The sequence below is a fragment of the Ochotona princeps genome, chromosome 17 (genome assembly GCF_030435755.1).
Source record: "Ochotona princeps isolate mOchPri1 chromosome 17, mOchPri1.hap1, whole genome shotgun sequence".
NCBI lineage: Eukaryota > Metazoa > Chordata > Mammalia > Lagomorpha > Ochotonidae > Ochotona > Ochotona princeps.
The window spans coordinates 20,851,826-20,876,332 of NC_080848.1; the positions used below are offsets into that span (position 1 = coordinate 20,851,826).

A 24,507-nucleotide genomic window follows, 5' to 3' on the forward strand; every position below is an offset into this window, starting at 1 on the left:
ACCACTGGGAGCCTGCTTTAAATGTGGGTAGCAGGGACACTGGTCCTGACAGTGTCCCAACACAGGTTCTTGCATGCCTCACATGCCTACCACACCACGTCCACGCTGCAGACAAATGAGTCATTGAAAGTTGGAGTGCCCAACATGGGGATTTGATGCTATACCTCTGCAGGGTGCTGTATCCTCTCTCGGGACAGTCCCACTGACCCTCAGGACTGATTGAGGGTTAGTGGGGCCCAGGGACAGACACCCCTGTCACACTGGCTAAGCCCCAGATTCCCACTGAGGTAGCAGAGAAGTCCATCAATTTCCTGGTAGACACGGGGCTACCTATTCTGTATTGCCTGCCCATGCTGGCTGCACCTGTCCTTCCCAGATTTCGATTATGGTATTGACGGAACTCCTTCTAAACCCTTACAGATGGGTCATTTGCTGTGCTTTCTCAAGGGAATATCCTTCACCCATTCCTTCCTGGCCATTCCCTCATGCCCCGCTCCAGTGTTGGGACGTGAAGTCTTGTTCACACTTGGGGCCTCCCTCACCCTGTTCAGAACTCAGCTTTTCTTGACATCATTCCTCCTGGTCATGGAATGTGTTAAGTTAGACGAATCATGGCCTCTTCCCTCTTTCGAGGTTGACCCCGGGTTTGGGACATCTCCACACCTGTCTTGGCTACTCACCATGATCCTGTTCATATATCCCTTAAACCAGGCCCTTCTTATCCTTCTAGGTCTCAGTTTCCCATTTTGCTTAAGCTCATTATCAACTGACTACTGGACTAAAGACTTCTTATCCCCACTAACTCTCCCTGTAACATACCTATTCTTCCTGTATGCAAACCCTCAGGAGCTTATTGGTTTGTTCAAGATCTCTGCCTCTTTAATGCCACAGCTGTTCCCATCCATCTGGTAGTTCCTAACCCCTACACCTTACTCTCTCAAGTAATTCATGATACCACCCACTTTACAGTCCTGGATCCCAAGGACGCCTTCTTCACCATCCCCCTCCACAAATATTCTCACTATCTATTTGTCTTTACCTGGAGGACATGGACTCCGGTCAATCACAGCAGGTCACATGGAATGTGCTCCCCACGGAGCTATGAGATAGCCCCCATTTTTTTCAGCTAGGCACTGACCAAGGACCTCATGTTGTATGACCAAGGCAACTCTACTTTAGTGCAATATATGGATGGTCTTCTCCTATGCAACTCTTCCCTCGAGGCTTCACACTCCTCTACAGCAGCTTTATTAAATTTGGGGGGAGATAGGGCCCGGCAGCGTGGCCTAACGGCTAAAGTCCTCGCCTTGAAAGCTCCGGGATCCCATATGGGCGCCGGTTCTAATCCCGGCAGCTCCACTTCCCACCCAGCTCCTTGCTTGTGGCCTGGGAAAGCAGTTGAGGACGGCCCAATGCATTGGGACCCTGCACCCGCATGGGAGAACTGGAAGAGGTGCCTGGTTCCCGGCTTCGGGTTGGCACAGCACCGGCCGTTGCGGCTCACTTGGGGAGTGAATCATCGGACGGAAGTTCTTCCTCTCTGTCTCTCCTCCTCTCTGTATATCTGACTTTGTAATAAAAATAAATAAATCTTTAAAAAAAAAAAATTTGGGGGGAGATAAAGGATACTGGGTCTGCCTAACCAAGACTCAACTCTCCTCACCACAGGTGACCTTCTTGGGGTCCTCCTCCGAACGGGACAGTAGAATCCAGGCCCTCAAGGGCATCCAGCCACCCACAGACGCAGACTCTGTCCATTTCTTTTGGGGACTGGTGGAGATTTTAAGACACTGAATCCCCAACTTTGCAATGTTGGCCAGGCCACTCTATCAGGCCACAAAGGAAACTTTGAAGGGACCCCTAACTTCTCCTAAGGAGGTGGCACAGGGCTTTGTTCTCCTACAGGACTTGCTGACCTCCTCACCTGTTTTGTCTCTCCCCAACCCTAAACAACCTTTCCACCTGTTTACAGATGAAGAATGGGGAATCAATCGCTATGGGCCTATTAGCACAACCTCTGGGTCCAGCTCATCCGCTGGTAGCCTATTTGTCTAAACACCTTGATCTCACAGCCAGGGGTTGGCCAGCATGTCTGCAGGCTCTAGTGGCAGCAGCCCTTCTTACAAGGGAAGCTCTAAAATTGCCTCTTCCTTTGCTTATTACTGTGTTTTCAGCTCATTACCTCCAGGACCTCCTTCCACTACTTAGCCCCGCTCACCTGCTTTCCAGTTCTACCACCACCACTCAAAATGGCCTCTCTTCTCCCAACTCGCAAGAAGCAACATACTACTCACTCCTGCCCTCAAATGCTTGATTTATATTTGATCCCAGGGATGGCTTACAGGATCAACCTCTTCTATCACCCAATCTCACACTCTTTGTGGATGGCAGTTCAGTGCGACGGCCTACATGGTTGTGACCTTGGATTCCATCCTTGAGGCACAGTGCCTCCCCCCGGGGAACTACTGCTCAAAGAGCGGAGATTTATGCACTCATTTGGGCATTAACACAGGCTCAGGGAAAACGCATCAACATCTATACTGATTCCAAACATGCTTTCCTCATTGCCCACTCACATTCAGCAATTTGGCATGAGAGGGGATTCCTCACCACCAAGGGCAATCCTATCACTAATTCCTCTTTAATTAATAAGCTTCTCCAAGCTCTTTCCCTCCTGACACAGGTGGCAATTATTAATTGCTGGGGACATTAGTCCTCCATGGACCCAGTGGTACAAGGCAACAACAAGGCCAACTATACTGCGAGGCACCTTACCATGCAGGCAACAGTGGCTTCCATACTATTTTTCTCTACTACTCTTAAGCCTACCTATTCTCAACAGGAAAAACAGGACCTACTCACCTTAGGGGGCCAAGAACATCCCAACAGCTGGATCTTCACGGGCGACCAAATAACACTGTCTTCTCAGGATGCTCTACCCCTCTTCACAGACATCAACAACTCTCTGCATGTGGGGCCCAACTCATTATTCAAATTCATCACACCCTATTCTGCTGCCCTAATAAGTGCAGACTTCTCAGACAAATCCATGTTTCATGTCTGATTTGTTTTGCAGTTTCCTCTCAAGGGGCCCTTAAACCAAAAATACCCACTCATCAACTTAGGGGACACCAGCCATGTGAGGAATGGTAAATAGATTTTACCCCCATGCCTACTCATACCTACTTACATTGGTTGACACCTTTTCAGGTTGGGTGGAAGCATTCCCAAAGGCCAAGGAAACATTAGCAGTAGTGGCGGAGACCCTGCTTATACACATTATGGAAGTTTGCCTCTATCCATCCAGTCTGACAATGCACGTGCATTCATTTCATAGGTCACCCAACAGGTTTTGGAGGGCTTACATATCACGTGGAAACTCCATATCTTATACTGTCCCCAGTCATCAGGGAAGGTGGAGAGTGTCAATGGGATTATCAAGGACCACCTCACAAAATTATCCTTGGAGCTCAGATCACCATGGGTGGATTGACTCCCCTGGGCCCTAATGCGCAGCAGGGCTACCCCTTGCGAGCCCCTTGGATTCATTCAATTTGAGCTGATGTATGGCCGACCCTTCCGGTTACCCACCACCTCCATACAAAGCCTCCTCCCTTGGCTAACTATTTACCTTATCTGACTCTGGTTCACAAACTTCTCAGAGAACACGCGGACCGGTGCCTCCCATGTTCTGACTCAAACTTGTCAATGGATCCAGAAGCCCTTCCTCTCCAACCAGAAGACTCAGTTCTGCTAAAGACCCTTCATCCAGATTCACATCCACACACTTCACTATGTGTGAACCAGACCTCACACAGTGGTCCTCACCACACCCACTGCAGCCAAACTTCTTGGCCACACCTTCTGGTACCATCTCTCCTGCCTCAACCTTTCTAAGCCTCTACCTCATCTCAGTAGGAAATCCAACAGATGGGGCCTACCACACTAACCTTTAAACGCCAAGGTGCCTCCCCTGCCTCTGATCCTACTGATAATTCTCCTCTACCTCCCATTAACTAAACAGATTCAATAATTTGCAAAATCCAGGCAGCAAGTCCGGTCTCGATATCTAAGAATCACTACTCATGCCATGGCTCATTCTAATGCCCACTCCATTAGTGATTATAGGTTCCTTACTATTGCCCCTTGTTTCCTAAGATTTGTCCAAGGGGAAAAAGAAAAACAGTGAACCCTCCCAGGTCACTTTCAACCAGATGCTACTTCATCCCTATACTCTAGTACCTATGGAACTTCTCCAGGACCTCACTTACTGATGACACCGCGCTTCAGCAGGAAGTAGCCAGATGGACTTCATTGCCCAGAAAGATGGTTGCCATGGCTACAAGAGTTGGGTGGAGTTTGCATCACACATGACACATCACTGGACACCTAGGCATCACTTGGGCCTCAGGCCAGATCCCGAAGGGGTGGTAGGGATCAGGCATGTCACCAGGTCAGCAAAGCCCTGATGGACCAATGACAAGCTCAGGCCAGCATTCCTTACCTAAATAAGGAACAAAGCAACACCCACCTCCCCTTCAGCTTCTACATCAGGAGGGGTTTAAACAGCCTTGTGTGCCTTTTCCTTCGCCTTTTTTCCTTCATAGCCCTCCTCTCCATGTCTGTCTCTCTACTGAGCAGGAGAAAGGCCCAAGAGTAGTGTTCCCTAAATAAAGGATTTTTGCATTCTTTTGTACATTGGGCTGATATTTCTCTTACATGGGTGGTCAGCAAATCTAACAGCCCCAATTTTGTGTGTGTGTGGTTTTTTTTTTTTTGAAAGTTCTTTAGACCTTCTTTTGCCCATTCTATGTACCTAGCTAGTATACTGTCTATCAAGCCCACATTTTCCTTCTATGATGACAGTTTTTCATTTTTAAAATTTATTTTGTTAATATTTATTTTTATTGTTAATATTTTATTTTTATTGCAAAGTGAGATATACAGAGAGGAGGAGAGACAGAGGGTAAGATCTTTCGTCTGTTAATTTATTCCACAAGCAGCCGCAAAGGCCGGAGCTGAGCTGATCCGAAGCCAGAAGTCAGGAGCTTCTTCCAGGTCTCCCATGTGGGTGCAGGGTCCCAAGGCTTTGGGCTGTCTTCGACTGCTTTCCCAGGCCACAAGCAGGGAGGTGGATGGGGAGGAAGGCTGCCAGGGTTAGAACCAGTGCCCATATGAGATCCTGGCACGTGCAAAGCAAGGACTTAGCCACTATGATACCGTGCCGGGCCCAGGTTTATTTATTTGAAAGGGAAAGTTACAAAGAGAGAGGAAGAGCCACAAGGTGCGAGATCTTCCATCTGCTGGTTCATTCTTGAGATGGCTACAATGGCCAGAACTGGTTCAGGTCAAAGGTAGAAGCTCAGAATTTTATCGGGGACTCGATAAACTCATACGAAGATTCAAACCAGTGTTCATATAAAATGACTGAGTTGCAGGTGGCAGCTTAACCCACTGCACCATATGAGCCCCTTATGTTTTCTCTTTTTATTATTGGTGTGAGGCTTTCATCTTTCACCAGAGCACATACTTTCCAAGGGCAAGAACTACCACTCAAAGAAATAATAAACTCGGGCCCGGCGGCGTGGCCTAGCAGCTAAAGTCCTCGCCTTGAAAGCCCCGGGATCCCATATGGGCGCCGGTTCTAATCCCGGCAGCTCCACTTCCCATCCAGCTCCCTGCTTGTGGCCTGGGAAAGCAGTTGAGGACGGCCCAATGCATTGGGACACTGCACCCGCGTGGGAGACCTGGAAGAGGTTCCAGGTTCCCGGCTTCGGATCGGCGCGCATCGGCCCGTTGCGGCTCACTTGGGGAGTGAATCATCGGACGGAAGATCTTCCTCTCTGTCTCTCCTCTGTATATATCTGGCTGTAATAAAATGAATAAATCTTTAAAAAAAAAAAAAAAAAAGAAATAATAAACTCTTGGGCTGATGTAGCTAAAGCTGGTTTTGTGGGTTAACCTTCCATCTACAACACAGGCATGCCATATTAGAGTGCTAGAAGGAATCTTGGCTGCTCCACTTCCCATCCAGCTCCCTACTAATGTGCCTAGGAAGGCAATAATGGCAGGTACTTGGGCCTCTGATACCAATGTGGGAGATGGATGGAGTTCCTGAGTCCTGGCTCCTGCTTGGGCCAAAAATGGTTATTGCTTTCATGTTGGGAGAGGGACAGAAGACATAAGATTCTTTCTCTCTGTTGCTCTACCTGTTAAATAAATAAAGCTTTTTATTGCTATTTTTATGGTGAACTTTTTGTTGCCAGCTGAAGTATTAAGAGATTCTAGGGAATTCATTGCAAGAGATGAAGTAGCTAACATACAGGAGCTGTACTGCTGATATCTGTACGCTAAATAATTAAATCAGTATGAGAGGTTATCCTAAAATACTGATTTCTAGGAAGGATACCTCAATTCAGACTATAAAATGGGATGGCATTCGGATTATGACTCGTTTCTGTGGGTGGATCATGGGCTGGGCAGTGTAATATGGATGGCACAAGAGTACGTTAACATAATGGGTCCTCTTTGCCACTGCTGGGAATCAGAATATTCAAGAATGACCTTAGAAACTAACAGATAATAGTGTGAAATGAAATGCTGATAGGTCACAAAGGAGGAAATGTGAGCCAGCTGCAAGTAAGTTCTTATGTGTGCAGTTCACCCTAAGTACATTCTATTCAGATATTTCTACTAAGCACTGAAAGCTCAACAACAAACACTAAAAAGTTACCGGTGTCAACATTGGCCCTCATCTCCCCAGGGAGGAGGCCAGTCTGTCTGGAACTTTAAGGCTTGCAAGTGCTCTGTTTAATAGCACACCAGTCACTTGTTCATCGTCTGCTGCTTTGTTCTTTTGCTTTGCTCCTGGGGAAATCTCCATCTTAGCTGGTCTCAAGTTGATGTTGGGGTTCAGGATCCTAACTTACAGACTGAGGTGGCCTGAATTTCTCCCCCAGTCGCTCTTGGTCAAGCTTCTACCAGCCTTTTCTGAAGGATCTCTAATGCCCTGGATCAACTTCCTCCCAGACCCTTCCTTTGGTATTTAAATTTCCCATTCCTTTTTAGGGCTTCAGCTTCACCAAAACATAACCTCACCCCTTACCCTACCCCCACATTTTGGCTCATGTAAAATGAACACAGGTTATTTGGGCTAAATAGGGTTCAAAGTTTCTCTGACTTTTGCGCAGCACTCCCACATCAAGGCGCCCCTTTTTCACCCATGGTTCCCAAACTCCAACGACCGGGGGAAGGAGGTGGACGCTCACCAGCTGAACTGGTCATTCTCCAGAACTGCAGTTTCACAAGAATGTTCTTCACGCCTGCCACGACTAAGGACTAACTTACTAGCTGCTAAAGGCAAGGACAACGTCTCCTCTACCAGACAGGAAACTTCCTGTTGACGGATGCCATGCATTCCTTTCTTCATGCCCCTATTTACCGTCTCTGAGACGCAGAATGGACCCTTCAGAGATGTTTCTTGTTGAAAATATCCCTTCCCAATTTTGAATCTTAGATGATAGACGGAAACGTCGTTGCCTAAATGAGCAACGAAGGAGTTAAATCTCAGCAACCTGATGGATTCTGGGGGTTCCTCGGCGCGACTCCAGAAAGTAAAACGACCAGCCAAGGGAATTTTGCCCAATGCAAAGAGAACCGTTACCTCCAACTGTCAGGCTTCTGCCCCAAACAAGAATGGCTATCCATTCCCACAAAGGGTGGCACTCACCTAACTAAAACTGGCTGGCCCCGGTTTCCACTACCAATGACTCTTTCTGCCCAACCCCAATATGGCGCCTACTAGCCTCACCGAAAAGGAGTGAATCTCCCAGTGCCCTCTCTGGCCCATGACGTCAAATGACGCGAGCCCCAGCCGGAAGTGGAGGAAAAAGCGCCTCAGCCCGCGGCGCCTGCGCAGAAGGCTCTAGACGCTGTAAGGCAGGAGGCACTTTGGATCGTCCGCAAGATTGGGGACTGTTACAGAGGCCGCCACGGAGCCCGCCGGAGCCACCGTTCCTGCTGCTGCCGCTGCTGCCCGAGTCGGAACCGTCGGGCCGCAGCCGCCGGCAATGCCGCGCAGGAAGGTGAGGAACGGGAGAGGAGGGATGGCGGGTAAAGACAGTCGAGGGAGCGACGTGATGCTGTTGGCCACGCCTCACAGCGACCAAGTTGCCGCTTCCCGCTCCCCCGAACCTAACTCATCCACTGCTTTCCTGTGTCCAGACGCAACAGAAAAATGTGGGCCCGAGCCTGGCCTCGGCCTATGCTCGCAGCTATTCCCGCCCTCTGCTTGCCTGGATCGGAGGCGTTCTTCCTGCTTATTGGTCCCTGAAACGTCTCGGCGCTTATTGATTGGCTGATGACACCGCCTATTTGGGCCCAACGGTCACCTCCCCGCATGCGGGGGTGGTGTCCGGGTCTGGCCCTAGTCATCTCCCATTGGCTGTAGCGAACGATCCCTCTGCTCCTCATTGGCCGAGCGTGGCAGTCTGTCCCGCGGGGGCGCGGCTTATCAGTGCGTCGATTGGGTGACGCGAGTCCCCGCCCTTCAGGCCGAGGCTGTTGATAGGCCAGGAGGCGGGGCTTTGGATCTCGGTCCCTTCCTGGTGGGGGCACTACAAAGCGGAGGAGGAACGGTTGCTGCACCCGGTGACTGCCTCCCAGGCTGCTGGCGGCTTAAGCCACTCTCTTTGCACACCTCCTGCTGTCTGCCAGCCCTGAAAATGCCCTTCGAAAATTTGGTACTTTGTGGAATTGTGAGGTCGCTGAGGAACACCCTCTTGCCCCTGTCCGATCGCCCGCCTCCTCTTTTCGCCACCGGAGCACCCGGAAGCCTTAAGGGGAGTGTCCCTTGCTCCTCCGATTGGGCAGTAGTAGGGCCAGGACTTCGGAAAAACAGTGTAGTTCAACCATTGCTCATTTACTGTTGCTGGGCAGTGCACAGTTGGTTGGGCTTAACGATGTTACTCACTGATGGGGAAAACATAAAAAGGATCTGTAAGTTTTCTGCTTACAGGTGCAACATGTCATGGAGGGAAGTGAGGGGGCAGCTGATCGATAAGGTCAGAGAGAAGCGCTGAGTCTTAACTCTTGCAGAACCCTCATTCATTTTTAGACAAGGTTACCCTTGCAGTCTTTGGAAAGATAGATGATATTCTTGCTGGTGTCTTAAGAAGTCTTTCTGTTCCCAGAGGCCATCCATGTTAAATTTTTACTTTTCTTTTTGGTTTTTTACTTGAAAGAGTTACAGAGAGGGAGACAGATCTTCCATCCACTGGGTCACTCCAAATGGCCACAATGGCTGGAGCTGGGCTGGCCTAGAACCAGGAGCCTCATCCAGGTTTTCCACCTGGGTAAAAGGGCCCGGGGGGGGGGGGTGGCTTAGGCCATCCTCCACTGCTCTCCCAGGCCATTAACAGAGAGCTGAATGGGTATTTGAGCAGCCAGGATCCAAGTCATGCCTCTGATGGCACTGACCCCAAATATTTGCTCTTGTAATGTCCCCTAATATCCACGGGGTTGGAGGGTGATGATGTTGAGGCTCACCAGCTAGCTGCAGGTTAGTGGTGCTGTACGGTTGGCCACCTGGTCTCTTCTGCAGTTCCCTTACACAGACATGCTTCTCAATAGTTTGTTTGGTACCAAACCTGTCCTAACTGTCCTGACTACCCTGAGGCTTCTCAGGGTCTCTGTGCATCTCTTTCAGATGACTATATATTTCATTATAAAAATATTAGTGTGTCTGACTAGAGGTATTATTTACAAGTTATATGCAAAGTATTCTCTTTCATAAACTCTAAAGCATCTCTGCTTTAAAAAAACACTTAGGGGCCCGATGTGATGGCTCAGTAGGTAAATTCTTGTCTTGCAGACACCGGGATCCCTTATGGGTGCTGGTTCATGTCCCGGCAACTCCACTTCCCATCCAGCTCCGTGCCTGTGGTCTGGGAAAATAGTTGAGGACGGCCCAAAGTCTTAGGACCCAGTAACTGCGTAGGAGATCCAGAAGAAGTTCCCGGCTCCTGGCTTCTGATCAGTTTAGCTCCTGCTGTTTTGGGGTGAGCCAACAGACAGAAGAGCTTTCTCTCTGTCTCTCTTCCCCTCTGTAAATCTGACTTTTCAATATAAACAAATAAATGTTTTTAAAAAACCATGTAAATGAGAGTCAGAGACCATGAAAACTCTCATATGCTGTTCACATGGCAAATGCTGCAAGCCCTAAGCAGGGTGTGAGGACCTCATAACAGGGCTTCCAACCCCTCGGGGGCCATAGCTGCTTCCCCAGAACCCTGGGTGGTGTGAACAGGAAGCCGGAATGTGAGCAGAACAGGATCTGAACTCAGCACACTCAGAAGGGGTGCTGGTAAACACATCAGCCACAAGGCTTCATTAGATTGAGCCAGATGCCTGCCCGGATCTTAACAAATGAAGCATTCCAAACAACCTGGCCCGAGGGGTTGTGGATAAAGAATTAGGACTTCTAGTTTGAAACTTTATATGTGTGTGTGTGTGTGTGTGTGTGTGTATATATATATATATATTTTAAAGATTTATTCGTTTTTATTGGAAAGCCGGATATACAGAGAGGAGGAGAGACAGAGAGGAAGATCTTCCATCCGATGATTCACTCCCCAAGTGAGCCGCAATGGGCCGGTGCTGTGCCAATCCAAAGCCTGGAACCTCTTCCAGGTCTCCCACGTGGGTGCAGGGTCCCAATGCATTGGGCCGTCCTCGACTGCTTTCCCAGGCCACAAGCAGGGAGCTGGATGGGAAGTGGAGCTGCTGGGATTAGAACCGGCGCCCATATGGGATCCCGGGGCTTTCAAGGCGAGGACTTTAGCCACTAGGCCACGCCGCCGGGCCCTATATATATATATTTTTTTTAACAATTACTCTTTCCTTTCTGGCATACTAAACAGTATACTGTTACTGTTTTGTGGATACATTTTTGTTGGTTAATCACTCCCCAAGAGGCTGATAAACTGAGTAAATAACTTAATTGCAAAGATACTTTTTTTTAACACCTGTTTTTGAATACTTCATGTGCACAGGAGCAAGATGCTTCTCCCGCACTTTAGCGCTGCTGGAATTCTGTGTGGAGCACTGCAATGATAGATGGCAGGAGAAAAAAGGATTTTTTTTAAAGATGTATTTATTTTTATTACAAAGTCAGATATACAGAGAAAAGGAGATGGGCCCCAGCAGCGTAGCCTAGCGGCTAAAGTCCTCACCTTGAATGTGCCGGATCCCATATGAACGCTGCTTCTAATCCTGGCAGCTCCACTTCCCATCCAGCTCCCTGCCTGTGGCCTGGGAAAGCAGCTGAGGATGGCCTAAAGCTTTGGGACCCTGCACCCGCGTGGGACACCTGTAGGAGGTTCCAGGTTCCCGGTTCCGGATCGGCACAGCACCGGCCATTGTGGTCACTTGGGGAGTGAATCATCACATGGAGGATCTTCTCTGTCTCTCCTCCTCTCTGTATACTTTTTTTTTTTTTTTTAAAGATTTTATTATTACTGAAAAGCCGGATATACAGAGAGGAGGAGAGACAGAGAGGAAGATCTTCCATCCGATGTTTCACTCCCCAAGTGAGCCGCAACGGGCCGGTACGCGCCAAACCGATGCCGGGACCAGGAACCTCTTCCAGGTCTCCCACGCGGGTGCAGTGTCCCAAAGCATTGGGCCGTCCTCTCCTGCTTTCCCAGGCCACAGGCAGGGAGCTGGATGGGAAGTGGAGCTGCCGGGATTAGAACCGGAGCCCATATGGGATCCCGGGGCTTTCAAGGCGAGGACTTTAGCCACTAGACCACGCCGCCGGGCCCTGTATACTTTTTTTTTTTAAGATTTTTTTATTTTTTTATTGCAAAGTCAGATATACAGAGAGAAGGAGAGACAGAGAGAGGAAGATCCTCCTGACCCATGATTCACTCCCCAAATGAGCCGCAACGGCCAGTGCTGTGCCGATCCGAAGCCAGGAGCCTGAAACCTCCTCCAGATCTCCCATGCGGGTGCAGGGTCCCAAGGCTTTGGGCCATCCTCAACTGCTTTCCCAGGGCACAAGCAGAGAGCTGGATGGGAAGTGGAGCTGCCAGGATTAGAAGCGGTGCCCATGTGGGATCCTGGCACATTCAAGGCGAGGACTTTAGTTGCTAGGCCACTGCGCTAGGCCTGAAAAAAGGATTTTTTTTTAAAAGATTTATTTATTTTTATTGGAAAGGCAGATGTACAGAGAGTTAAGATTTATTTATTTTTCTTGGAAAGGCAGGTGTACAGAGAGGAGGAGAGATAGAGAGGAAGATCTCCGTCTGATGACTCACCCCTCAAGTGGCCACAATGACCGGCACTGCGCCGATCTGAAGCCAGGAGCCAGGAACCTCTTTCCAGGTCTCCCACATGGGTACAGGGTCCCAAGGTTTTAGGCTGTCCTCGACTTCTTTCCCAGGCCACAAGCAGGGATGGAAGCAGGGCCACCGGGACTAGAACCAGCCCCCATATGGAATCCAGACTGGTTCAAGGCGACGACCTTAACTGCTATGCTGCCATGCTGGGCCCGAAAAAAGGATTTTGAATGTCTTTCTTTTGAATGGTTTTGGGACCAGAGTTGTAAAGGCCATAGTATCTGGAAATAGTACTTTTTGTTGTTATTGTTTATTTTAATGTGATAGTTACTCATGGAGATTTTGAGCAAAAGCTATCCTAAAGTTTAGTGGGGCCAAGTGTCACTTTTTTTTCACCCTAACTGGGATTTAGAGAGTGTGGGTGCGTCAACCAGATACACACTGTCAAGTGGGATACTTTCACTTCCAGTCAGATACTTTCACTCTCCAGAGGAATTTGGTCAAGATGATAACGGCAAAGGGTCCTTTCTACTTCTGGAACAAAAATGCCTGGCTTGTGGGTTATTCATTGAAGTATCCTAAAGGAAAGTGGACGGGGCTGTGCTGGGCGGGGAGATGCTGTGGGATCCTTCCTTAGGTTGGAACTGGGTGTCTCCAGCTTCACGGTTCGTTTTCTTTCCAGTGTTGATACTCTACACTGTAGAGTAAATGCTTCAGTGCTAATGTCTGGATCTGTGGTGTTACAGAGGAATGCAGGCAGTAGTTCAGATGGAACCGAAGATTCCGATTTTTCTACAGATCTTGAGCACACAGATAGTTCAGAGAGCGATGGCACGTCCCGACGATCTGCCCGAGTCACCCGCTCCTCAGCCCGGCTGAGCCAGAGTTCTCAAGGTAACTGTTTTCGTTCTTGTGCCCCGTCCTAATAGCTTGCTGCTCAGGATATTGTGCTAGCTCCTGACAGATGCGGGAGTGGCAGCTCTGCTGGGGATGCTCTGCGCTCTGTACAAATGAATGGTGGCTGCTGTGTGAGATGTGGATGTGTCGTTTGATTGCTTTTTCCCAGGATTTTTTTTTAAATAAAGATATATTTATTTGAGAGATTTTCCATGTGCCTGTTCACTCCCCAAATGACTGGAAGCCAAGAGCCAACTCCCATCAGATCTCCCACATGGGTGGGAGCAGTCCACATATTTGGGCCATCTTCCACTGCTTTCCCAGGCCATTAGCAAGGAGCTGGATCTGAAGTGGAGCAGCTGGGACTCTGACCAGCACTCATATGGGATGTGAGTGTTGCAGGTAGCAGTTTAACTTGCTAGGTCACAACATTGTCCTGATTCCTTTTTTAGACAATGATATTCCCATCAATAAAATGAGAATGTTACCTTTTACTTCAATGTTAAAATATTTTAGGCTGAAGGACTTAACGTAGTCATTTGAAATTGTTGCTTATTGAGGAGACCTACTACTTTTTAAAAAAAGATTTATTTATTTTTATCTGAAAGATTTACAGAGAGGAGAGTCAGAGATCCTGTTTTCTGGGACACTTCCTAAATGGCTCCAGTAACTGTAGATGAGCCTATTGGAAACCAGGAGCCAGGAGCTTCTTCCAGGTCTCCTAAGTGGGTTCAGGGGACCAAGGACTTTAGCCATCCTCCACTGCTTTCTCAGGCCATAAGCAAGGAGCTGAATGGGAAATGAAGTAGCTGGGACACGAACTGCTGCCCATAGAGGATGCTGGTGCTGCAGGAGGGGAGGATTAACCTGTGGAGCCACCACGCTGGCCCCAAGACCTGCTACTTCTAAAATTGTGCTTAATTATGGAATATAGTTCAAGACACGTTTGGTAGATATAGTTACAGCCTAATACCAGTGTATAAACACCAGAAATTTTGCTTCGGTAGTGATGACTCAAGAATCTCAGTGTGAAGGTGGTTTGAGATTCTTGAGTTCATTTAGCGCTCTGGGCTAGGTTTGGAGGATGCCTTTGACCTTCCCCGGTGAGGAAACCTTGAGATTTTCAGGAAAGTTTTTTGTCTGTCTTTTGAGATCTGTAAGATTGACATTATCTTAGGAGATTTTTTTGTTTGTCTGTTTGATTTTACATTTGGTTATTGAAAGGCAGGGGGAAAAACATATGAAGATTTTACATCCACTGGTTTGTTCCCCAGTGCCCTCTCTAGCCGATGCTGGGTTATGCTGCATTCGGGGACCGGGAACTCCGCTTGGTCTCACATGGTCTGCAGGATCCCAGATACTTAAGCAGTCATCACCTGCAACCTCGCAGGAGCATTTGCAAAAAGGAGGTCAGAAATGGAGGTGCCAGGACTTGGCCCAGGTCTATAAATGGCAGCTTAATGTACTGTGCCACAGTGCTTACTTCTGATATCCGAGTTCTGGTTCAAGTCCCAGCTACTCTGTTTCCCATACAGCGTCCTATTAATGCATCTGGGAAAGCAGCAAGAGATGGTCAAGTAATTTGGACCCCCTGCTGCCCATGTGGGAGATGGCAATGGAGCTCCTGGCTCCTGACTGCTGGCCTGACCCAGCACTGGCTCTGGGGTTATCTGGGGGGTAAACAGCAGATGGGAATTACCTCATCTGGCTCTCCCTCTCTCTCTGACACTCTACTTGCAAATAACTAAATAAAGGAAGAAAATTTTAAGCTATTAAATTGTACCTTTGAATTTATTTCTTTATGTGTCATGGGGTGAAAAGATACAAACGACCTGCCTTAAGACAGGTTTTCCTCTCCAGAAGTAGTTAAAGAAGGCCTGCTCTTGCTTTATCTTTATGAGTGTGTTAGCATTTTGCATAGAAATAAACTACTAAAATAAGAGAGATAATCAGGAAAAAGGACCCTAAAGAAAGGAAATACTTCTGTTAAAGGAGATGCTTCTGTTCTACATTGTGCTGCACTTGTAGTAATAGAATATCTACCTTTCAGTAGATCAGACTAAGGGAAGAAAGAGAAGATATAGCTTATTAATGATAAAATGCTTTCTGTGTTCTAGAGATTATGGTTAAGTGCTTTCCACACATTATCTTACTTATTCTCACCACAGACTGGGAGGAATGTGCTACTAGATTTGCAGTGTTTGGCTTGCCATACTTAGTTGATATGGTAGAGTGAAATTTAGTCAAGTTCAGTCTTAAGAACCTAAACTTAATGCTTGCATTATTGTACATCTATACCAGGACTAGGCTCCTTTGCTTAGTAATAAAATCTGGCTGCTGTGCCAAAAAAAAAAACAAAAAACAAAAAACCCAATCACGTATTTCTTTTAAAATATTTGTGAAATATCAAGAGGAAGAAGAACTATGTCCTAATAAATCATATGGATACTAATTAAAGCGGACTTTATTTTTCTTTATTTTATTATCACTTAAAATGGGGATTAGATTCCAGCCCTGTTCGAAATTTGCCGTCTTTCGGCCCTGAGGAGCCTGCTTATTCCACCAGAAGAGTGACGCGAAGTCAGCAGCAGCCTACCCCAGTGACTCCGAAAAAATACCCCCTTCGGCAGACGCGGTCCTCTGGCTCAGAAACAGAGCAAGTGGTTGATTTTTCAGATAGAGGTGAGTGAGTTTGGTGGGGCTTGGGCCCATTAGAGAGGATCTGGTCCGCTTTCTTGGAAGCAGGGCTTGAGTACTAATTGGCAAAGTTCAGTGAAATGAATGCCATTCGGCTCCTTTTCTGTGTGTCCTGGGGACAGCTTGGTACTAGGGTATTTCTGAGGTCCACAGTAGCTAGAGGATGTTAGGTTGGATTTGTACAAGGGGAAAGGGACTAGGACCCTCTCTACCACAGAAAAAGAAGGTTTGAACCAGATTTTCTTGCAGCAGGCTTTTCATCCCATGTGTCTGAATTTCTGAATGAAATTGGCCTTTATTAAACGGGGATTAGTAGATTGAGATTATGTGGTTCATTATCCCAAATCAGAGGCCTCCACGAGTTTAGCATGCAGACATGGTTGGTTTGCTTGCAGAGTGTTTACTTTTTTTTTTTTTTGGTTAGTTGCCATTATTTGAAATCAAAGATTTCCTGGAGAAGACTGGACTAATAGTTAGTTAATTAATTAATTAATTTAGTAGTTTATTTTTTTAAATAGATCTGGGAACATAGGGTGACCATGTCCTCACAGTAATAATTGGCTGGAGTTGAATAGTTGTTCCCCCTTTCACTGAGTAATCTGTGTTTGACCTTGCCCGCTCCCTGTGGACATTTGGTTTACAGTGCCTGATTTAGAGCCTGGAATTTCAAGATCAAGATTATTAAACTCCCAACAAACTAACTCAGGAGTGTGAGTCCATTTGCACACTCTGAGCAAGCCTGTTCAGTGTCATTCAGAAAGATAATCACTTTTGTAATGGTCTATCCACTGATATCTCCTGGATGATTCTGTTTTAAAATTTTCATTCCATTCAGTTTTAATTACCCATGATTAGATAAGTGAAAACGATTAGGTAAGTCCCAAATTTAATTTTATTCATAATTTTTAAAGAAGATTTATTTAGGGGGCCCTACGCAATAGCCTAGTGGTTAAATCCTCACCTTGCATGTACCGAGATCCCATATGGGCACCATTTTGTGTCCCAACTGCACCACTTCCCATCCAGCTCCCTTCCTGTGGCCTGGGAAAGCAGTGGAGAATGGCCCAAAGCCTTGGGTCCCTGCACCCACGTGGGAGACCCAGAAGAAGCTCCTGGCTCCTGGCTTTGGATTAGCTCAGCTTTAGCCTTTGCAGCCACCTGGAGACTTGGAGTGAATGAGCTTTGAAAGATCTTTCTGTCTCTCCTACTCTCTGTAAATCTGCCTTTCCAATAAGAATATATATAATTTTTTTTAATGAGTTGTTTTTCTGAACAGCAGAGGGAGAGAGAGAGGTCTTCTGTCTGCTGGTTCATTCCCTAAATGGCCACAACAGTGAGAACTGAGCTGGTCTGAAGTCAGGACCAGGAGCTTCTTCCAGGTCTCCCACGTGGGGTACAGGGTGCAAGTGCTTGGGCAGTCCTGTGCTACTTTCCCAAGGTTTTGGGTTATCCTCCAGTACTTTCCCAGGCCTTAAATAGGGAACTGGATGGGAAGTGGAGCAGATGGGAGAGTTGAACCAGTGCCCATGTGGGATCCCGGTGTATGCAAGGCAAGGATTTATCCACTGAGCCATTGCTCTGGGCCCATTCATAATTTTAGGTTGCACCAAAAAAAATGGTGTTAGAGTCTCTTCATTTTCCATTAGCATTGTGACATAAGTAGTTAAAATTTTATCAGTGAAGCCATAGAAAAAAGACCTGGTAAGTCCATAAAGTCTTCTTAATAGTAAAGGAACTTGTTATAAATGAGTTCTACTCACAAGTTCTTTTCATTGCTTTTTCTTTAGAAACCAAAAACACAGCTGATCATGATGAATCACCACCTCGAACTCCAACTGGAAATGCACCTTCCTCTGAGTCTGACATAGATATCTCCAGCCCCAATGTGTCCCACGACGAGAGCATTGCCAAGGACATGTCCCTGAAGGACTCCGGCAGCGACCTCTCTCATCGCCCCAAGCGCCGTCGCTTCCATGAAAGCTACAATTTCAATATGAAGTGTCCTACCCCAGGCTGTAACTCTCTAGGTCGGTGTGCCCTGCCTGGTAACTCCCTCTGGAGTTTGGGTCTTCCTGTAGTGATCTGGTGTCTTGGCCCCTTCACGAGGGTCACATGGTCAGAGCAAAAGTGAATTGCTCATTTGAATAAAGGCATTTCTGTTTCTTGATCTATTATCCATAATGGTAGATCTACTTCTGAGGAATCATAATGAACATTCAGTTTATTGGGAACTTTTCCCAGAGGATAATTGTTTTTTTCCTAAGAAAAGGAAAACAAACGAAAGACCAGTTATCTCCAGGTAATTCATGGAATGGCACTTGGTTCATATTTAATAGCACTAGTAGAGTGTAGGGTAGTGCAGGATAGTGATTGCATGGCCATGGCTGTTATGGGAATGAGGAAGACAGATTTTAAGAGGCTGTAAATCTAAGAGCACATAGAAGACTGGCTTTTTGTGACTGTAGTAGTTTTTGATCTTGGGGCTTTAAGTACTTGATAAATATAAATGAAATAAAAATATTTGGTAGCCTGTATTGTGAGACAATAAGTTAAGCCACTGTTTGCAGTATTGTTGTCCCATAGGAGTGCTGGGTCGAGTCCCAGCTGTTCTACTTCTGATCCAGCTGCCTGATAATGGGCTCGGGAAGGCAGTGGAGAATGCTCCAAGTACTTGGGCCCAAACGATGTAGAAAAGCTTCTGGCTTTGGCTTGGCCTAGTTTCAGTCTTGGCAGCCATTTGGGAAGTGAACCAGCAGATAGAAGGTATCTCTCTCTTTGTAACTGTCTTTCAAGTAACATAAATCTTTAACACACACATAACACACAAATGATTTCTTCTCAGAAGCATTATTTATTTATTTGAAAGGACTAGTGAGAGAGAGGACTTCATTCACTGTCACTACTCAGATAGCCATAATAGTTGGTCTGGGCCAGTCTGAACCCAGAGCCCAGAACTTCTTCCCAGTCTTCCACATGGTGAGTAGAGGCCCAAGCATTTGGACCAGTCTCCACTGGTTTTCCTGGGTCACTAGCAGGAAGCTAGAAAGACTTTACTTGTTATGCCACAATACCAGCCTTGATACATTTTTTTTTAAGATTGATTTATTTATTTTTATTGGAAAGGCAGATTTACAGAGAGAAGGAGAGACAGAGAGGAAGATCTTCTGTCCAATGGCTCATTCCCCAAGTGTCAGCAACGGCTAAAGCTGAGCCAATCTGAAGCCAGGAGCCAGGAACTTTCTCCAGGTCTCCCACATGGGTGCAGGGTCCCAACGTTTTTGGTCATCCTCAACTGCTTTCCCAGGCCACAAGCAGGGACCTGGATAGGAAGTGGGGCTACTGTGAATAGAACAAGCATTCATATGGGATCCTGGTGCGTGCAATGCAAGGACTTTAACCACTAGGCTACCACACTGGGTCCTACTATTTCATTTTAGCAACAGCTAGAAGTTATTTTAGAATTTAAAAAATGTATCAAGGCTGGGGCCTGACATGATAGTGGCTAAAGTCCTTACCTTGAACGTGTCCAGATCCCATATGGGCACCGGTTCATGTCCTGGTGGCCCCACTTTCCATCCAGCTCCCTGCTTGTGGCCTGGGAGGGCAGTAGAGGATAGCCCAAAATCCTAGAGACCCTGTAGCTGCGTGGGACACTAGGAAGAGACTCTGGGATCCCGGCTTTGAATTGGCTCAACTCTGGCTGTTGCAACCACTTGGGGAGTGTATTGGTGGATGGAAGATCTTCCTCTCTGTATTTCTGACCTTACAATAGAAATAAAATGAATATTAAAAATAAAATTAAGTAGTAAAACAGGATTGTTGTGGATAAAAATACACTTTCTAGCTTAAATCTTCTTGAGATTTTTAAATCTTCATTCTTTTTGCAGGACACCTTACAGGAAAACACGAAAGACATTTCTCCATCTCAGGATGCCCACTCTATCACAACCTCTCAGCCGACGAATGCAAGGTACTTTTAATCTCACTTCTTAGCGCCTACTTATGGAGTGCTTACCACTTACCAGGCATGTTACTAAACACTTGTGATTACAGTGATAAACAAAATGAGAAGGTTTCTTGTTCTTATATTCTGACACAGGGAACATAAGGAACAGTTGCCTTTTTTTGAAAAAAATAGTCTAACATGTTAAAGACTTATGTCTACTTTGAAAGAAATTAATGAGGGTATTATCCACAGAGTATTTAGAACATCAATTGCTAGTGCCATAATACGTTTTTCCATTGAGAATTGACTTCAAAAATTGATGGGGACCACTTCTGCTAAGGAATAATTTGTATACATATGTGACTTCAATATCTATACAGTAAGGTCTCTTCAATATGTGAAGTCATTTTACTTTTATATTTTTTTCATATTTTTTTCCATTTCTGCAGAATGTTTTTGTTATTCTTAACATACCTACTCTTGGCTGATTCTTTCAAATTCTTGAAAACTGTAGTTCTGAAATATTCTTTGGGATTTGGGAGTAATGTCATTAGGCATAGAGCTCGAGGTCCTGTATTTTGCATTCTTCCAGGGGTTGCTGCTAGCAAGGATGAAGAGCTAATTATGGGGAAGCAAGAGTTGAAAATGTGAATTAAATGGATTGTTCAGAAGTATCTAGACAGGTTACCCACACTACATACAGTTCTTTGGGTGCTTGTTGGTCCCTTGCTGATGAAGCCAGCATCGTAGGCTTATTCATGTCTCTGCCAGGGTTGTTTTGAGAGAAACATGGTTCCCTAGGCATTAATTGTTTGATTCAGGAATTTGTTCCCTTCCTTGCAGCTAAATTGTAGGGGTAAATGCTTCGTTAGGTGTTGGGCCTCCCAGCAGTGTAGTATACTTTCACTGAGTATATGGAGTTTTAAGGTTGAGGACTCTTGTTTTTCTTCATTCCAAATCTCTTGTAAGCGAGGCAGTTTCTTCTTTGTGTGGGGCTTCCCATGTCTTATTAGTCTGCGGCTACAAAATAGGAGCCAGCTCTGCCCGTCTGCATTAGAGGCAGGCAAGGCAGGCCTTGAGAACAACTGTGATGTTGGTTGAGGGTTGTGCTGTACTGAGTTTCTTGAGTGTGATGTGAAACTGGTTGGTTTTACATCAAAATCTTATTACAGCATAACTGTTTCTGAAGAAAATGTATTTCCATTTTATTTGAAAGACTTTTAAATAAATAGACAGAAATTGCCTTCTGATTCACTCCCTGATGCCTGTACTGGCCAGGATTGGGACAGGCTAAAGCTGGGAGTCCAAGTATGTGAGCCATTACCCGCTGCTTCTCAGGTGCAGTAGCAGGAAGCTCCCAGGTGGTTTAGGAACAGGGCTGGGCCCTGACCTGGGGCCTCCAGGATGGATGCAGCATCCCAAGTAGTGTCCTGAGTGCTGTAGTCAGCAGTGTCAATCTGAGAAAGAACATTGTATAAAAAGGAAAACTCCAGTTGTGAATTTTTCCTCTTTGGTTCCCTCTGCTTCACAAGGGAATTGGGCCTAATGCAGTCCATCTTTACTACTAACACTTGTGCATGGAAGAGCAGAATTTCTCCAAGATGGCATCTGTTTATTACATTTAGAATCTCACATGGAAAGATTAGACTACTTGCTCACATTTATGAAGAGCTGCAGAATTTTCAAAGTACCTACGCATGGAGGATTACTCTGGAGGTTCCCAGTAAACCTTTGCGGTCAGCAGTGTTGTTGTTTTAACTCAGTCATATGAGTTTTTGTGACTGCATGTGCTAGGCGCTGTTCCAGCTATCTGAGGAGGTAGAGCTGGCTGGAGTGGTCAAGAAAGACCTGAGGAGTTGACCTTTGACCTGAAACATGGGTGATGGCCAGAAGCAGTTTTACTTAGTTCTGGGAGAAGACAGTCTAAGCAGAAGAGCAGGCACAATGGTTGTGTGGTGGGGATGAGCTGGTGCGTTTGTGAGACTCCAAGTCCGCTCATGTGACTGGAGCATAATGAGAAATTAAGCAGCAGGAGCCGTTCAGATCAGGAAGAACTTGGAGGCCTGGGCACAGAAGTATGTTTTTACTCTGAGCAGTGAGAAGCATTTGGAGAGCTTGAGCAGAGGCATGATATGGTTTCTTGAAACTTTGCGAAGTGACAGCTTGCTGGCATGCGAAGGATGGACTGTGGTGGCAAGGGTTGCCATGGGGCAAAGTGGTTGGAAGGATGCCCCAACAACCTGGCAGTAGATGCTAACGTGGACTTATGTGATATCAGTGGAGATTCTAAATGCAGGTTGGATTCAGGATATATTTTGGAGGGAAGCACACTTCTCAACTTACTGGTAGGTTCGGTGTAGAAGGACATTGTGACCCTAGAAGGTCAGGGAGCACAGGATTACAGTTGATTGGATAACATTTGTATGAGAATAACTGAATGGATACCTTTTGTATAACTGATTGGACAAAAGAGTTCCAAACAAAAGTAAAGAAACATTTGATGGGCTTTGCTGATAAGCTCAATATTTCCTCCCTTATCCCATATGAGCCTCAGTGTATAAAGTCTGATGCCACTAATAAGCTTCAGCTTTCGACCATCAGTCGGAGTCTACGTGTGTTAATATTGGCTCCGTGTGTTAATATTGGCTCCGTGCACCAAGTCCATTGCTGCAGGACAGCCAACAGTTCGGTATGAGAAAGAGAAGTCCAGGATGACTTTCTAGTTTTTGATCCATTTAGGTGGTGGTGTTATTCATTGGTATTGAGAAGATTTGGGGTGGAGGATGTTTGTGGGGGGCATACTAGTGTTCCTGTTTTGTGGAGAAGTTGAATAGGCAATTGTATGAGTCCTTAATTCTTAGATGATTAACTATTTAGAGTCTGTGCTTTGTCCAAGATGATCATGTAACTACAGAATTAACTCTGTGTAGACTTGAACCAGGGTTCCCCAATGGTTAGTTGGTTTGTTTTGTTTTGTTTTGTTTTGTTTTCTGGATGCTTCTTTACTGTGTTCTTGATTTTCTACAATTTCCTATCTGTTGTACAGTGGAAAGAGTCCAGTTTTTGGAATCATCAGACAATTAAAAATCTAATTCTCAGCTAATGGCTGAGAAAGCAGAATGTGAAGCTTGTGATAAATGTGAAGACCCGTTGAAAGTGAAAATGCACTGCAAATTCAAGGGGTTGTTATTGTGCCTTCTGCTTTAAGTAAATGTAGTCTTAGAAACAGGTGGATTTATTGATGTTGTTGATGGTTGCAGGTGAGAGCGCAGAGCCGGGATAAACAGATAGAAGAAAGGATGCTGTCGCACAGGCAAGATGACAACAACAGGCATGCAACCAGGCACCAGGTATGGGCTTTGTTAAAGCTCTGGCCATTCACAGTGGGAGATCGGGATCTGCTTTGCCCTTGCAGTGTCTTTAGCCACACCCAGGCCTCTTGTTCCTGTCTCAGTTACTGGTATTCAGTCAACTCAGAGTGGTGTTGCTTTACAAGACAAACACTTACCTCGTGAAAAGGAAGTCTCCCAGTCTCTAACCGTAGTAGTAGCAAAATATCATTTTGGTTATTGAAAGATTACTTTTGCTGCTTCATTTCCTCATTTTGCATCCTTTTTAATGCATTGCAATTTGCCTTTAAACCTCTCCACTCTGCTGGCACGTTTCATCAGTGACTTCCTGAGCATTTGACAACTTGCTGACTGTGTCATTTTCCTTCCCTCCCATTGATTTCCTGACCGTGTACTGACTGGCTCTGTCTTGACCCTGCTCCTGCCTTTGACCACTCTGCTTTGGTTGCCCTTGCTTGTTCTGCCCCATGCCTTGGGTCTTACTGTTGCTGTTGCTCTTTTCCTGCCTATCCCTTCACACCTGTGCCAAGCAGAAACGGTACTTACCCTTGAAGACCTTGGGCATCCCTCAGCTACTGTAGGGTTTCTTACAGATCATCTGCCACCATTAATGAATTCCCTTCTCATACATTCCCATGGTAATGTTAGCCTTAGCCTTTATCACCTCATGTTCTAGACGTCTGATCTTGTGGTTAGGTCATGGGTGGATAGACAAGGAAGCATTTGGACTTTGGAGTGATACAGTGTGAATTTGAATGATTCTGTTACCCTTGCTGGTTTTCCTGGCAGGTCAGCTGATTCGCCTCGACTTTATTTGTTTGTTAATACAAAGAGGTGAATGATACTTACCTAGCAAGGAAATCAGCTGTTTTGTATGTAAAATACCTGTCTTCAGTGGTTGGCAGGTAAAAACCTTCCCTAATTGGCAGCTACCTTTTCATCATTTTATATTTAGGCTTCTGTTCTTAGCCAGTTTGTTTATTTTTGTTTATTGTATTATGACAGATCAATAAATATAACTTGGAAAACAGTAAGAGTTGTTAAGTATTTATTGGGTTGTAATTATCTTTGTTTTATTCCTGTTGCTTTGATGGAGACTTACGTCCTTGATTTAATAAGGGGCCGACATTGTGACCTAGCAGGTAAAGCCAACGCCTGCAACGCTGGTATCCCATATAGGTGCCAGTTTGAGTCCCAGCTGTTCCATTTCTAATCCAGCTGCCTGCTAATGGCCTGAGAAAAGCAGCAGAAGATGGTCCAAGCATTTGGGCCCTTGCTA

General features: G+C 46.1%; 1 protein-coding gene across 8 annotated transcripts in view; it reads left to right on the forward strand.

Moving 5' to 3' along the window:
* The first annotated feature begins 7,842 nt into the window (after positions 1-7,842).
* The window catches only part of KAT7 (lysine acetyltransferase 7), a 32,906-nt gene continuing 16,241 nt past the window's right edge, over positions 7,843-24,507 (forward strand). For 4 of the 8 annotated variants that reach the window (XM_058675675.1, XM_058675678.1, XM_058675676.1 and 1 more), the window contains exons 1-6: positions 7,843-8,084; positions 13,021-13,232; positions 15,741-15,917; positions 17,720-17,959; positions 19,820-19,902; positions 23,139-23,228. In XM_058675675.1, coding sequence (XP_058531658.1) covers positions 7,858-8,084; positions 13,021-13,232; positions 15,741-15,917; positions 17,720-17,959; positions 19,820-19,902; positions 23,139-23,228 — 1,029 coding nt within the window. In that variant the 5' untranslated portion in view covers positions 7,843-7,857. The remainder of the gene's footprint in view (positions 8,085-13,020; positions 13,233-15,740; positions 15,918-17,719; positions 17,960-19,819; positions 19,903-23,138; positions 23,229-24,507) is intronic. The other 4 variants (XM_004591070.3, XM_058675681.1, XM_058675677.1 and 1 more) reach the window with 4 other exon arrangements.